The sequence below is a fragment of the Tachypleus tridentatus genome, chromosome 13 (assembly GCF_004210375.1).
Source record: "Tachypleus tridentatus isolate NWPU-2018 chromosome 13, ASM421037v1, whole genome shotgun sequence".
NCBI lineage: Eukaryota > Metazoa > Arthropoda > Merostomata > Xiphosura > Limulidae > Tachypleus > Tachypleus tridentatus.
Window position 1 is genome coordinate 251,829,028 of NC_134837.1, and position 15,014 is coordinate 251,844,041.

The 15,014-nt window shown below is 34.7% G+C and overlaps 1 protein-coding gene and 1 long non-coding RNA gene across 2 annotated transcripts; both read left to right on the top strand.

Annotated features, from left to right (window-relative positions):
• Positions 1-370: 370 nt before the first annotated feature.
• Positions 371-7,014, top strand: LOC143237269 (uncharacterized). Its single transcript, XR_013019960.1, has 2 exons — positions 371-665; positions 5,582-7,014. It is a non-coding gene; the product is annotated as an uncharacterized LOC143237269 (long non-coding RNA).
• LOC143237268 (protein HEXIM1-like) lies at positions 665-1,594 on the top strand. Its single transcript, XM_076476332.1, has one exon. It carries the CDS (start codon positions 741-743, stop codon positions 1,398-1,400), a length of 660 nt encoding a protein of 219 aa, XP_076332447.1. The 5' UTR covers positions 665-740; the 3' UTR covers positions 1,401-1,594.
• Positions 7,015-15,014: the final 8,000 nt, after the last annotated feature.

Consider the following 15,014-nt stretch of genomic DNA (forward strand, 5'->3'; position numbering starts at 1 on the left):
ATTATTTCAGTGATACAGTTAACAAAACAAACACCCAAAAAACTCATAATTTCTTTCTTCGTAATCTGGAAACATTCAAACTTATTGTTTAAGGTTATTTCAAATCTTTAAAATATTAGATGGCGCTAGCATTCAAGGTTATACATTGTAGTAATCCGCGTTCTTTCGTTTAAGGAGTGAAGTTTGAAATACATTAAGCCAAGTATTTAACATTTAATTAATTTATAATGTATGCATTTTTCAACTTTATAATAACTGTATCAGTATATTTTCATATTTAGACAACTTTAGTGCTTTCAATTAAGAAACTAGTTAGTCTAGTGGATGAACACACTAAACATTAGATCAATATATTTGCCTACAGTAATGTTACAGACAACGGCGTTTGTTATTACTTGTGTTAGGGCAATGTGAAGTGTTGTCCAATTTTATTTGTGTTGTCGATGGTTTTAAATTCAGCGTACGGAGGGTTTTCATATCGTAGAGGCTGAAAAACATCTATCTCAACAATTATTAAGAAATTATGAACGAAGTGGGAGTTATTTACTCCAATGACATATTCTCTTACTGCGAAATAGATCGAAGAAAATTGACTTCAGCTGATACCGTAGACAGCAGGAAACAAGATTGAATTGGAAACGTCAGAGCCATCTAGAGACTTAAAAGTAAGTTATATATATATATATTGATACGAAAAACAGAAAAGCAATTGTAGAGAGGAGATATTAAAAAAAATTGTCATGGAGGTTATTTCATGTGCAAATCACATAAAAAATCGCAGAGGAAGATACAAGCAAAAAAAGAAAAAATGGAAACCTTATGATAAACTTTCTTGGAAAGAAAAACTAGAAGTGGAGGAAAGAGAAACAAGAAGAGCAAATAGAATTAGGGCAGTAATGGTATCTCATGGACTACCCTTAGCACCATATAACACAACACAGTTTCTGATGGATGACCATTACATTCAAGAGCCTAATTTTGAAGTAATAAATAACGGACATAGAAACAGCCATCATGACTACAGTGGAGATTCTGATGAATTTTACAACTCTCCTGAAGATGAAGATGTTTTTTTACAGAAACAGTTTTCAGAAGTTTACGATGACATTCACGCCGAGTGTTTGAATTCTATGTCAAAAAATGAACTTATTCGAGAATACATGCAACTTGAAGACCGCGTTGAAGCACTGGAACTGGAACTGAAGGACGTAAAAGCAGAAAGTATTTCGTTAGAAAGTGTGAGTGATAGTGAAGCTCAAACCTTGGAGGTAAATGAAAGAGAGCAGTTAGAAAAAATTAGAATCTTCCGTGAAGAAATAAAACAACTCACCGAGGAAAACATGCTATTACGAAAAGAAAATGAAAGAATGAAGAAAATGGCAGGCGGCACGTCGATTTAATAACATAATTGTGTTGTATATTGCAAAGTCGTTTTATTTGTACAAGTTTTTTCGGCTAACAAATGGTTTAAAATAAAACAACAAATATAAATGCATTCTAAAAGGAATTGAGAGTAAGAAGCAAATAGGAATATTAACAGTAATACAAAATGTAAAATAATTATATTTATCTAGAATAAAATTTTAGTTTATTATACATGTTTTATGATCTTTGTTTATGCTTTTATTCGTGTCAGTATTTGGAGAAGCGTTGTTTGTTATGTTACTTTTTTATTGTATCATGATATTAATATAAGTTTATTTCTGGTGAAAGCAATAACTGAAAGTTAAACAACATTTTGTACAGTTTATTTGTTTCACTAATTAACAGAAAGTGCAGTTGCAGCATTCGTTGCTTAACGAATGTTTTTTTGAAAGTTCATAAAACAAATAATGTATTTAAACGGAACTGTTCGTCTTCAAATAAGCACGATCTCATGTAGGCGTATTTAATTTTTACTCTTGGACAGTAATTTCTCCACGAAGTTAAGCCTAACGCTCCACATTCTAAAATAAGATTCTCGTCTGTGTTAGCTAAGTGACCCTGAATTTGTATTACAATCACTAATACGTATCTACAATGTACACACGCACACAGTATAGGACGTAATTAAGGAAATACAAATGTGAAACAATTATCATCACAAAAACTAGTTAACTGCACTAACTGGTAAGTTTATTGTTAGTGAAATACATTATTACAGCAAATACAGTAGAAAAGTAAGTCGTACAACACATTAACATTACTTTAAACTTAAGACTAGGCATTGTTATTATACAACAAATTTATTAATGTATAATTGTGAAATATTGTTACAAACTTCATGTATTATTTATTCCCTAGTGCTAAGCAAAGTTGTTTGATCTTACGAGTTCGTATATAAGCACATGCATCCTTAACAATATTCATTGCTGGCAACTGATCTGTCTTCACAAAATATAATTATCATAGTCTACCTGTTGTCAGGAGTCAAGAGTTCGTTTGTTTTTAAACACAAAGCTACACAATGGGCTATCTGTGCTATGCCCACTAGAGATATCGAAACCCAGGTTTTAGTGTTATAAGTCTTCAGATTTACTTCGAGTCGCAGGGAAGCAGCAATCACAGAATCATTAATTTTATGTAGATTTCCAACATCATTGGCTGAGATACCATTTGTAGTGGTCTTCCAGCATGGTTCATTGTAGATGTCATCAAATAAACTGTGGTTGGTTTCTGCCAGAAATTCTGAATCTAGAATAAATTCTTACAGAGCACTATCCTCCGTTGTTGGAAGTCTGAGGGTTATTTTCTTCTTTTGGTTTCGTTATATTTCCTGAGCAGTAGTTTCGGAGTAGTTGCCCATCCATTGAAGACAGTTATGTACTAATGTACGTCTTATTGTTTTGGAGGTAACATTAATACTCAATGTTCATTGGTAAAATCACTACTGGGTTGTTGTATATCATTCCAATTTTTTTTTTAAACATCACCTTTCAAAACATTTGACAGTCCATCTTCACCACTTCCATAAACAACCATAACAGTTTGGCGGACCCTTTTCACGTTTTCCCATATAGCTACTTCTGAAACGTGAAATTTCATCTTAATTTTGTCCTGGAAACATTGTTTGAATTTAACATACAACTGCTAGGAATAGTGTAGTGACTACTCATACCTATATAGGCATAATATGCTGGCGTGGTACCATCTGATTTGATTGAGCGGATAACAGTCAATCATACTGTAAACCATCAATATATGATAATATTAACCGTTCCCTAAATGCTTTTTTTTATTTTTGTCATATATGCTCTACATTACACTATGGATGACCATTGCCTAAAAAGTATAAGAGGTAATCACAACTCAGAGATTAAAACCCTTTCGCACATAAGTATACAAAATATAACAAAAGAAAAATCCTCTATCAGAAAAATAATACATAACATATTAATAGACCAGTACGCTGATTTCTCCAAGCCCGTTTTTTTGTCGGTGGTTTCGCTAGATAGTATGGCATGACTAAGTAGTTAAAACGTTCGACTAGTGTTCTGAGGGTCGTTGGTTCTAATCCCCGTTACGCCAAACATGCTCACCCTTTCAGTTGTATGGGCGTCATAATGTGATAGTCAGTCCCACTATTAGTTAGTAAAATAATAGACTAAGAGTTGACGATGGGTGGTGACTAGCTGTCTTCCCTGTAATCTTACATTGCAAAATTAGGGACGGCTAGCTTTGCGCGAGGTTCAAAACAAACGAACGAACCCTTCAATAATGGAAACAATACATAATAAAAAATATATCCTTTAGCAAAAACCAATACAAAGCTACAAAGTCTGTAACAATACATTAAATAAATTATTTGATTCCAAGTCAAAACTACTAGAAAATTAAGATTTTCGCCTAGCGCTTCGTAGCATTAGTTTGTTTTGTTTTGAATTTCGCGCAAAGCTACTCGAGGGCTATCTGCGCTAGCCGTCCATAATTTAGCAGTGTAAGACTAGAGGGAAGGCAACTAGTAATCACAATCCACTGCCAACTCTTGGGCTGCTCTTTTACCAACGAATAGTGGGATTGACCGTAACATTATAACGCTCCCACGGCTGAAAGGGTGAGCATGTTTGGTGTGAGGGGGATTCGAACCTGCGACCCTCATATTTCGTAGTATTGATGAAACCATTTAATATAGATGCTATCACAACACTTTATACAAGAAAACTTTTGATCTAAGAATAGCAAACTCTTTTTATTTCATGTGGAAAATATAAACATAACACATAAAAATATTTAATAATGAGAGGTAAGATCCTTCTTATGAAACAATATTAATAACGTAATCACACTTATCCAATTGGAGGATATTGTTCACTTTTACGCACCAAAGAAATGAACAAAAACGTAAACACGCAATATTATATAGTATTATGTAAAACCATCTGACGCAACTTTATTGTTAATGGCCGAGGATTCAAACCACTGGGTAGTCATTTCTTGGAAGTATCACTTATACACTTGGATGCACTCTAATAAAGGCCATTTTATTGTTATTATTATAGGTGACATAATCAGGAGTTTTATCCTAAAAAAGCCTCTGGGCTTGTTTCCAGGGCAACTTAACTTGAGTTACGTTGCAGTCGTTTAGGTGAAGGCCCTTCACCTCATCTAGGTAACTGATAATCCTGCCATCAGTATAGAGATCCTGTTATTAATAGCACACACTAATCGTGTGCGTGTGTGTGTGTGTGGGGCGACAGAAATAGTCCATAAGTTGATTGCTTGTCAATACTGTTATGGTGTTGATAACCATATCAGATCCAATGGCTGGTACAAGTGACAAGTCTCACTTGAAACCTGGTCTGCGTCTGAGAGGATCCAACTTCTGAAAATGTTTCCTTGGGCTTCAGAGTTTAGTGAGCTCGTCAAAGATGGGAGCATGTCTAGGTTGTAATTTTCTATCTTCCAACGGGACATCTCACGACTAGATCTTTTTTTTTCGTCTAAAAAAGGGGCTCGACTTTAAGCAGTACCGGCAGGAGCAGTTTAATCACCTGCTGGGTTACTGAACTGATGGTCGCTGCTACTCCCTTCATGAGCGGTATATCCAATGGGAATTTTAAATATTTAGGACCTACGTTGATGGTGGAGGTTCCTTGGCTCCAGGAGACTTCAGGCCAACCTAATGATGGACATGGTAAGCAAAATGTCAGCCAACAAAGATATTTACTCCTTTTACGTTAAAATTAAAATATAGTGGATTCTTTTAAGCCACAGCGAATGTTACACTGGAGTCTGAGGATCAGTGGTGCAATCTAATTCGTTGCTGTGGCAAAAGTCCTGGACATACTAGTTATCATAAATTAGAAATTACATTATGCTTTCTACAAACGTTTTTGGGAACTCAGCAACAAGGCAGGATAGTCATTGGCTAGATAAAGAAAGAAACGGCCAATGGTGGAAAATTTGAGCTTAAATAGCAAAAGTCCAGATTGAAAAGGTAATGTTTACTTCAAAATTTTGAGATTTACCGTAGGTGCAACCCATGTCCTTGACGAACCCCTACACTACTACTGTTCAATGCTAATATATTCACGTCAGTCACGTATCTTTCAAAATAATTTACAAATTAATGCTTTATTCATTTGTTTTATTTTCATTTCAGACAAAACTACACGAGCGCTATCTGCCCCTAATTCAGCAGTGTAGGACTAGATGGAAGGCAACTAGTCATCACCACCTACCGCCAACTTTTGGGCTACTCTTTTACCAACGAATAGTGGAATTGATCGCACATTATAACACCCCACGGCTGAAAGGGCGAACATGTTTGGTATGACATGGATCTGAACCAGGGATCCTCAAATTACGAATTGAGCGCTCTAACCACCTTGCCATGCAGGGCCCGTGAAGTTATAGAAATATATTTTTCGTACACAGTTCATCTTTTAATTTATCGGATTTCTTTTACTAATTAGGTGTATTTCGCTTTGCTTAAGACTTATTAATTATTATCGAGTTTATAACGCATTCTGTAGCAATACAAAATGTATAATTATGCGTTACAGGTGAATGATAACGTTATCGACATAAAAAACATGTTGTTGCTTTTTCATCTTACTGACAATAATAATAAGAAAACATGGGTATTCTTATTATTTTTGGATTTTAATAATTTTTAAATTATCTATTAATGCTTTGCTATTTAGCTTGCATTCTACTTAATTTTGAGTATTATTGATTTTAATGTGATTTGGAAATAATAACAACAATTATATGAGTTGAATCAGTTATTATATGGTCAAATTTGGTTTCGTAATTAGTGTAGCAGTCTGTGAATCTGAGGGTTTACGGTTCGCATCTTATTGTCGCAAAAACACGTTCCACAATGTGGAATCATGGAGGCCATTTACAAGCGTAATGGTCAACACACATTATTCGATTAGTTTGTGGTTAAGCACAAAGCTTTACAGTGGGCTATTTGTGCTCTGTCCACCACCGGTGTCGAAACTCAATTTGTTGCGGTATAAGTCCGCAGACATTCCGTTATGCCACTAGAGGGCTATTTGAGTAGAGTTGCTTAAAAGTGGCTGGTGAGTGCCGTTGATCAGCTGCCTTCTTTCTAGTGTATTTATAGAACTTTATAATTGACTAGCGCAGAAATACGTGGTCCTACTGGTTTCTGCTTTTCCTGAAAACCATGGTCAGATTTGGTTTGTTTTGAATTTCGCGCAAAGCTACATGAAAGCTTTCTGCGCAAGCAGTCCCTAATTTAGCAGTGTAAAACTAGAGGAAAGGCAGTTAGTCATTACTATCCACCGTCAACTGTTGGGCTACTCTTTTATTAACAAATAGTGGGATTAACTGTCACATTATAACGCCCTCACGGCTGAAAGGGCGAGCATGTTTGGCGCGACGGGGATGCGAACCCGCGATCCTCAGATTACGAGTCGCACGCCTTAACACGCTTGGCCTTGCTGAGCCCTGTTTGTATGCATGCATGTGTTCGAAAAAATTGTACCATTGTCATAAACTGTGGTGATGGTGACCGTATGTCACCAAAATGTTGATAACAAATAAAGAAATATAAATTGTAAATATTAAGTTTGAATAATTGTTAAAGTCAATATAAACAGTAAAAAGCATTTTAGTACCTTTTAATGTTATAACGAATGAGTAAGTGGAAAGGAAACTTCAGAGTGGATTTAAACAAAATCAGAAGGTATTGTACTTGGAACAAGGTATACAGAAATAATATACGGAACAATGCAGCAATCGATAGATAAGACATGGAATAGACTATATATAACATAAATGTTTATGGTGTTACCTCCGGGCGTGAGAAAAAATAAATAAACAAGAGAATATTTTGAAAATGACTAAAAATATATTCCATTGAACCACTTAGTCTGGTGTTTGCTACATAGAGGGCAGCACAGTTTCTTCAGGTGATTCTTCCCATGAGAACTAACACCACTAATAATACTGAAAAACAGAACAGAAAAATTAATTTTAATTTTAACGTTAATAAATATCTACTAATTTATTGTATGAAAATGATAAATATATGTAATGAGAATATGGTTTATAAACTATACTGTGTGTGTTTTGAGGTGCGAAGGTGGAGCGAACCCCAATCATACAGATGGTGATTATGCTGTTCTAATTCATTTTGTGACAAATATATACAATTGGTAGTCATATATTTACCAACAAAAAATATAAAAGAGTGCTACCAACGATTCTTATTTGGAACAAAAAGTTTGAAAACATTAGTGTGTGGAGATCCTGCTTGTTTGTTTATAATTGAACACAAAGCTATACAAGGAGATATTTGTGGTCTGCCAAGCACAGGTATCGAAACCCGATTCCTAACAGTGAGAATCTGAAAACATACTGCTGTGCCACTGGGTGAAGGTGATTAGGTCCTTAAATTTGTTAAAAGCATACTCTAAATGTAACAATAAATTAGCAACACAGTTTTTAGACTTGCATTTTAAATGTTTCAATTGTCTGTCCATTAAGTTCAAATTTACGTGTTTAATATCTAGCAGAAACATTATAAATTAAGTACAGTATAAAATTAAATACAAATTTTTGAATTTTAAAGTGCTCAAGATTGAGTTCGAAAGCATAGAAAAATAAATTCAGCAATTTTTATTACATGTTCCAGTATTTACAATGGTTACTATGACTCGTTTTCATTTTTAATTCCTACCTGGATTGTGGGTTTTAAATCTTTTTATTATCGGTTGTTAATACCTTCCTGGATTGTGGACCTTAAATATTTTTATTATCGGTTGTTAATACTTACCTGGATTGTGAGTTTTAAATCTTTTTATTATCGGTTGTTAATACCTACCTGAATTGTGGGTTTTAAATCATTTCATTATCGTTTGTTAATTCCCACCTAGTTTGCGAGTTTTAAATTTTTTTATTGTAGTTTGTTAATTCCTACCTGGATTGTGAAAATTAAATAGTTTTAGTATTGTTTATTAATTCCTACCTGGATTGTGAAAATTAAATCCTTTTAATATCGTTTATTAATTCCTACCTTGATTGTGAGTTTTAATTCCTTTTAGTATCATTTGTTACTACCTACCTAGATTGTGAGCTTTAAATCCTTTTAGTATCGCTTGTTAATAGCTACCTGAATTATGAGTTTTGAATCTTTTTAATAGTAGAGACATCAATGTCACTAACCTCGGATGTAGTATGGTTACTAACCTCACCATTGAGCAGTGCTGGTTGGGGTTTCCTGAAGACAGATAGCTTTAGGTCTAGATTATAAGTTGTGTTTTTTTCCGCGCAGGAAATTCTCGTCTTGTGGAAGACATTTGATAAATTTGCAAAGAAACTGAAAAGTCTGTCACTTTGCTTCAATATTGTTTCTTAGCTTTAGTGGGCTAAAAGTATAATAAGCAAATTATTTATTACTCAAAATGGAAATGACCTGGAGAGAAATACCTTTGATATTATAAAAGAAAATAAATTGGAATACATTTAACACTAACCTTCCACTAGGAATGGGTCTTAAAGTAATCGCCATCTGGCGGAGTTCAAAGCAGACAATGAGCGAGTAAAAGTACAGATATTTCGCTTTTTTTAAATAATACATCGAATGCTAGTTTGCAGTTAAAAATAAAGTGACATAATTATTTTCAAATCACCAAAATATAATTTTAAAATAATTTTGTAAATACACATATGGATATTTTATTAGTACATACATTTTTAAACATTACATGGAGTAAAATATATTTGCATGCATAAATTGTATTATATTATTTTAATAAAGATGCAATAAATAAATCTGTAACATTAAATATCATTGAATAACCGATGGTAATTTGTTAAAGTTGTATTTTTAATTAATTATATATTTTTATTGACCTAAATCAATCGTATTTTAAAATATTTTGGATTATATATGCTTTATTTATAAATTATATTGTTATTTAAGTCAAGCATGAGCTGGGTAAATAAAATTTATAATAGTTATACTTTTATGTACTTGATGTAGGTCACACCATGACTGTTGCTATTCATGTAGTTGAAGCTAAAGTCTTGACTACTTCTATTTCTGTCTCACCCACCTTACCTAATGAGTTCTGGTATTGTGAGAAAGACCTCGTCGGCACCGTAAATTGAATACACAGTATGATTAACAAATTGTTATATATTTGTCTTTGTTTTCACTCACAAGTTCTTAGAATTTAGTTAAACAATCATTATCTTACTTGTAGTTTATGAAACAATTACTAGGAAATCGTGATCAAAAGTATGGCGAACCATAATGATTAGAAATAACAAGTTAATCAGTTAATGAAGTCAGTGGTTTATCATTGATAAATACACAAGAAAACTAAAACCTACAATGATTAGTATACACTAAGAACATATCCCTCATTGGGACAGTGGCAAGTCAATGGATTTACAACGCTAAAATCAGAAGTTCGATTATCCTCGGTGGACACAGCAGGTGTTCTCAGGTGTATGATTTACCTTAATTTAGGTTTCATAGAGTAACAGGAGATCTGCCAGGAAATGTATGATGGAGAAAATCTGAATTGTCTGACTTCAACTGAATTTGAAGAAATGAAAGTTGCTGGGCAAAATTTGTGGTAAAATTAAACAGTCTTTATTTGACACACAAAAACAATCAAAGTTTGTTCTGGTAGTGTCTTTAACTGAAGAGATCTCTCTCTAACCAGGTTGAATGAAGAGGTTGTCAAAAATGTTCTATACTTGTTCCAGATTGAGAAAAAAATAACATTATATATATATATATATACATATACACACACACATACTGTTAATTCTTATCACAATGCATGCGCTAACCATGTGACTATTGATCATTCCATAAAATAAGGATGATTATATCTTCAAGGGATCACCTGACCTGCCAGTAGAGAGGATCACTGGATATTTTCGCACAGTATGTGTCACTTAGTTAAGGGAATCTTTCTTATGTGAACACACAAGTGATACCTTAGGTGAATGATCCAGAACAATAGATAGCTAGGAAAAAAAAAAACATTTGGTTGCTTTGTTAACCGAAGTTCATTGTTACACTATACACACTAATATAAACGAAAACATTTAAAACTCCTCTTAAATTGGAGGAGGGGAGAAAATATGTGGTGTGCCAGCATACCACAGTATTGATAAGAATAAGATAAACTTAATGTTTGAACGAGTTGTCCAATTTGCACATATGCCATAAGCAAATTATTAGTATAATTATGCAAAAGGAGTACAACCAACGTCTTTAAATATTTCTGTGATGGATAAAATTTGAGCTTTAAAAATAGCAAATAGTATATATATTTTATCAATAGACAGAAGCATATATGTATATATTAGTTTTCGTTATAACAACCTAATATAATTAATTAGAGGTTTGGAGTTGCTGTTTTTAACGTGTGGCCTGGCATGGCTAAGCGCGTAAGACGTGCGACTCGTAATCCGAGGGTCGTGGGTTCGCGCCCGCGTTGCGCTAAACATGCTCGCCCTCCCAGCCGTGGGGGTGTATAATGTGACGGTCAATCCCACTATTCGTTGGTAAAAGAGTAGCCCAAAAGTTGGCGGTAGGTGGTGATGACTAGCTGCCTTCCCTCTAGTCTTACACTGCTAAATTAGGGACGGCTAGCACAGATAGCCCTCGAGTAGCTTTGTGCAAAAAACAAACAAACAAACAAGTTTCTAACGCAGTCTTTCCTTTTGATTTTGTTTACTTAACTCTACTAATATTCATTTTCTCTAAATATATATATATATTATCTCTTTAGATAGGGGAATAGATGCATATTCTTTCCATAAAAGGACCGTATACATGTATATTCTATTCGTAAACAGGGGCGTATGTATTTTCTACCCTTAGGCAGGGGTATATGATACATTATATAGACAAAAATAGGGGCGTATCCAGGATTCTTGGTAAGGGAGATTGTTCTCCCACCAGAATATTAAACATTTTAAATAAATCGGTTTTTAAAGATATGTTTGATCGGTAGGCCATTGGAAAGGGAAAGAGGTGGAAATTATATATCTCAAGACGGCTGGTGCGGGTATTAAATTTTTTATTAAAATAAAGTAGGGAACAACCCTTACCAGCCGTCTTGAGATACATTTTTACTTCAAGTGAGTTTCTCGTCATCACAAGGGGAATTATACCTTCATTGTCATTCTCTGTATTTGCCAGTAACTGTAGAACTAAGATGGTAGTGTTTATTTTATAATGCCTTTTAAATAAAATATTTCATTCAAGACACGAATATGACATAATAGAATATATTTACGAATTTCAACCGTTTAAAAAATAAAAGACTGGTATGAAATAGGTGGCATGTATTTTAATACGTTTCCACGTGTAACCATGAGAAGGCGGAAGTATTTCTTAATGTCCTTGACCAGTATTCAGCAGACGCCTTAGGATATCTCTCTGTGTGCTTCCGTGACTGAACAGAATATCAAGTAGCTGATGCCGCTAGGGGCGAAAGTCAACCTGTGGAGAGCGAAAGTGTTTGTAGAATGGTAAACAGTTATAACGTCTGGGCAAACGTATTTCACGTACTGTTCAAGGACAGACTAGACTGTCTAAGACTGGTCGTCAGTTTTCAACGCAGTGTTTCATTTACGACATGCAAACTGCTAACATGTTGCAGCAAGAAGTTTGTTTAGGCTATTTATAAATATGGACATAAAAACTACAGCTTGTATTAGCGTATGAGAAATACCACGCACACAAAGCAAGACGAACTAGGTACAGGGCCGGTACTATTGGGATGGGATCAGGGTTCCGGTCCCTCTGAGGTGTTATCAATGCTGTCCATTAATTTAATTTGGGTTTGGACCCATTATATGTTTCGCTCCCCTTCTCTCCCCAGTAAAGGAAAGCTGGATATCCAAGACTATGTAACCAATTATTATTCAAAAATATTCGGATATTATGACCATAATTTTTTCTTTTATTTCACTCGTCACAAAAATTCAACATTTGGCATGATTATTTAGATCAATAACGAAACAATGAAGTGTATTTTATTTTCAAATTAATGTGTGGATCCTGTTGCAAACATTTTGAGTCTCGATTTTACAACCATTTTTAATAATTATTTGGAAGGGTAACTTTCGTTTAGACTGCTTTAATATGCCTGCTTAGAGTGCGGTTATAACTAAGAAGCACACAGCATGGTCCGGTGCACGAGCCCGCGTACTTAGAGCTAAACAACAAATGTATTTTCACTATTTTGCAACATTCTCGACTGAGCGCATCAACATGGCTCGGAGCATAGTCCGCGAATATAGGGCGAACTGTTCTTTTGAAAAGAAAACAAAAAACATCGACTTATATTCGGGCCAGTACGGTAGTTCTCAATATGCACGTGCTGTCATTGCACATTCGAGCAATAACTGTCGGAACTGCTGAATGTACTCCCTCGGACTATCAAGCATAGTGAAGAATGATGTGATGATGGCGTTTGTTTTTCACATCACCAGTTACTCATCTTAAAAGTAATTCAATGCTGAGTTGAAATGATAGCAACCGTTTTATGTATGGTTGCAAATGCTCAAGAATGGCATAACAGAAGAAGTAAATTGGAAAAAAAATGTAGATCCAAATGCACCAACATTTCCGTAGTTGAAACAAAAATAAATGGTTGAGGTGTTTATCTCTAACACGTCTAAAACTGTAATGCACTTTTTAAGAGAAACTTTAATCACAGGTAAACGTACTTATATTGTACTTTCAGTGAGTCTGCAGGAATGTGAGCAAATCTAACAAAAGTGTTGTTCATTTGAAGCATTGGGGAACATGTAATAGGATGCTCCTTTATAGCATGAGACTCGTCATTGAACTTTTGGGCATAAACAGGTGGTTAGGGGAACGACTCTCTGTGGTTCATGGGTTCGAATCATTGTCCTATCAGGTATATTCGCCCTTTTCCGTTGTGGAGGAAACGTTGTAAAGTTATGATCGATCCTACTATTCGTTTGTGAAAGAGTAGCCCAAGAGTTGGTGGTAGGTGGTGATGACTAGCTGCATACCCTCTTGTCTTACATTGCTAAATTAGGGACGGTTGGCGCAAATAGCCCTCGAGTAGCTTTGCGCGAAATTCAAATTCACTCTTTCACCAACAAATAATGGGATTGACCGTAACATTATAACGCCCCCACGGCTGGAAGGGCGAGCATGTTTGGTGCGAGCGGGATTCGAACCCGCGACCCTCGGATTACGAGTCGAACGCCTTGACACGCTTGGCCATGCCGGGCCTTCCCATACTTTCAGTAAACCCATTATTTCAGATAAATCTATAAACTACATTAAAATTCAATTCTAAAACAAGTGACTGGTTATCAGTTCCACCTTATATTTTCTTATAAATAATTATAAAATTATCAATCTTATGGAAAAAATTACGCTTTCAAAAATTCATACGAAATTTTTATAAGGTAACAAGTGTAAAATTCGCTCACAACTTGAAGCTTATTTATATGTTTACAGACTATTGAAATGTTCAACAAATTATTTATCTCTCATGCCGATAGAACGATCGTACAATATAGTTATTATTTTTATAATTATTATTTTCATGTTTATTTAAAACTTTTTAATTTGGATTCAGGAAAAAACAAATTACAAGTTTCTACTTAACATGGATTCATAAGCTAGTAACAGATACTAATTTTGTTTAGTGGAAACAGTTAAATCCAATATTCAACATTATAAGCCCTCACACTTGCTGCCTAGTCACCGAAGGGGCTGCAACTTCTGAATTCTGAACGTTTATAAAACTAATGTTTGTTAAAAAGAAAAAAACCAACAAGAGTGAAATAATGAAAAAGGAAATATTAGTTTTATTACTTAAAAAGTCATAAAATCCATGGTCCAAATGGCGCGAGCATGTGATAGTAAAACGTCTTGTTTCATAATTAACTGTTTCAGGGGGACACATTTTCGTTTCAGTTTTAACCACTATGTCGCACATACATTACACTATCAATTTTTTCTTTCTCTTGTGAAAACACACCAGGCCCTCTCACTTTTGCAGTCGCCATTTTGATTTTTGTATATTAGTGTCGCCATCTATGGGTATAAAATGCAAGAACTTTCCCGGCCAATAATTTTGAATCACCAGACAACGACACGCGTTGTTATGCCGTAAACCTACCTTGGATGAGGTTTGTAGATACCATATATTAACATATGTTTATCAAAATTGTGCGTAGACAGGAATAAAGTGGGTAAAGATATACATATGTACACGTTTGATCTTATGCTAACACGTTGAGTGGTGTAGAAATCTATCCCAGAACGGCTGGTATGGGTATTAACACTTTTGCTAATAAAGCAGAGAACAACGTTTCGACATTCCTAGTTCATCTTCAGGTTAACAAAACAGAAGGAATGGTGTAGAACAACATCAGGCTAAACGATGTTAACATCCATATACATTCACTTTTAAATGACTTATATACTACATGCATTATATCACTTGTAACGTCTGGCTTGGTCTCACTGTGTACTCTGCTCATCACGAGTATCGAAACCCAAAATTTAGCGTCTTAAACATGCAGAATTACTTGAGTTC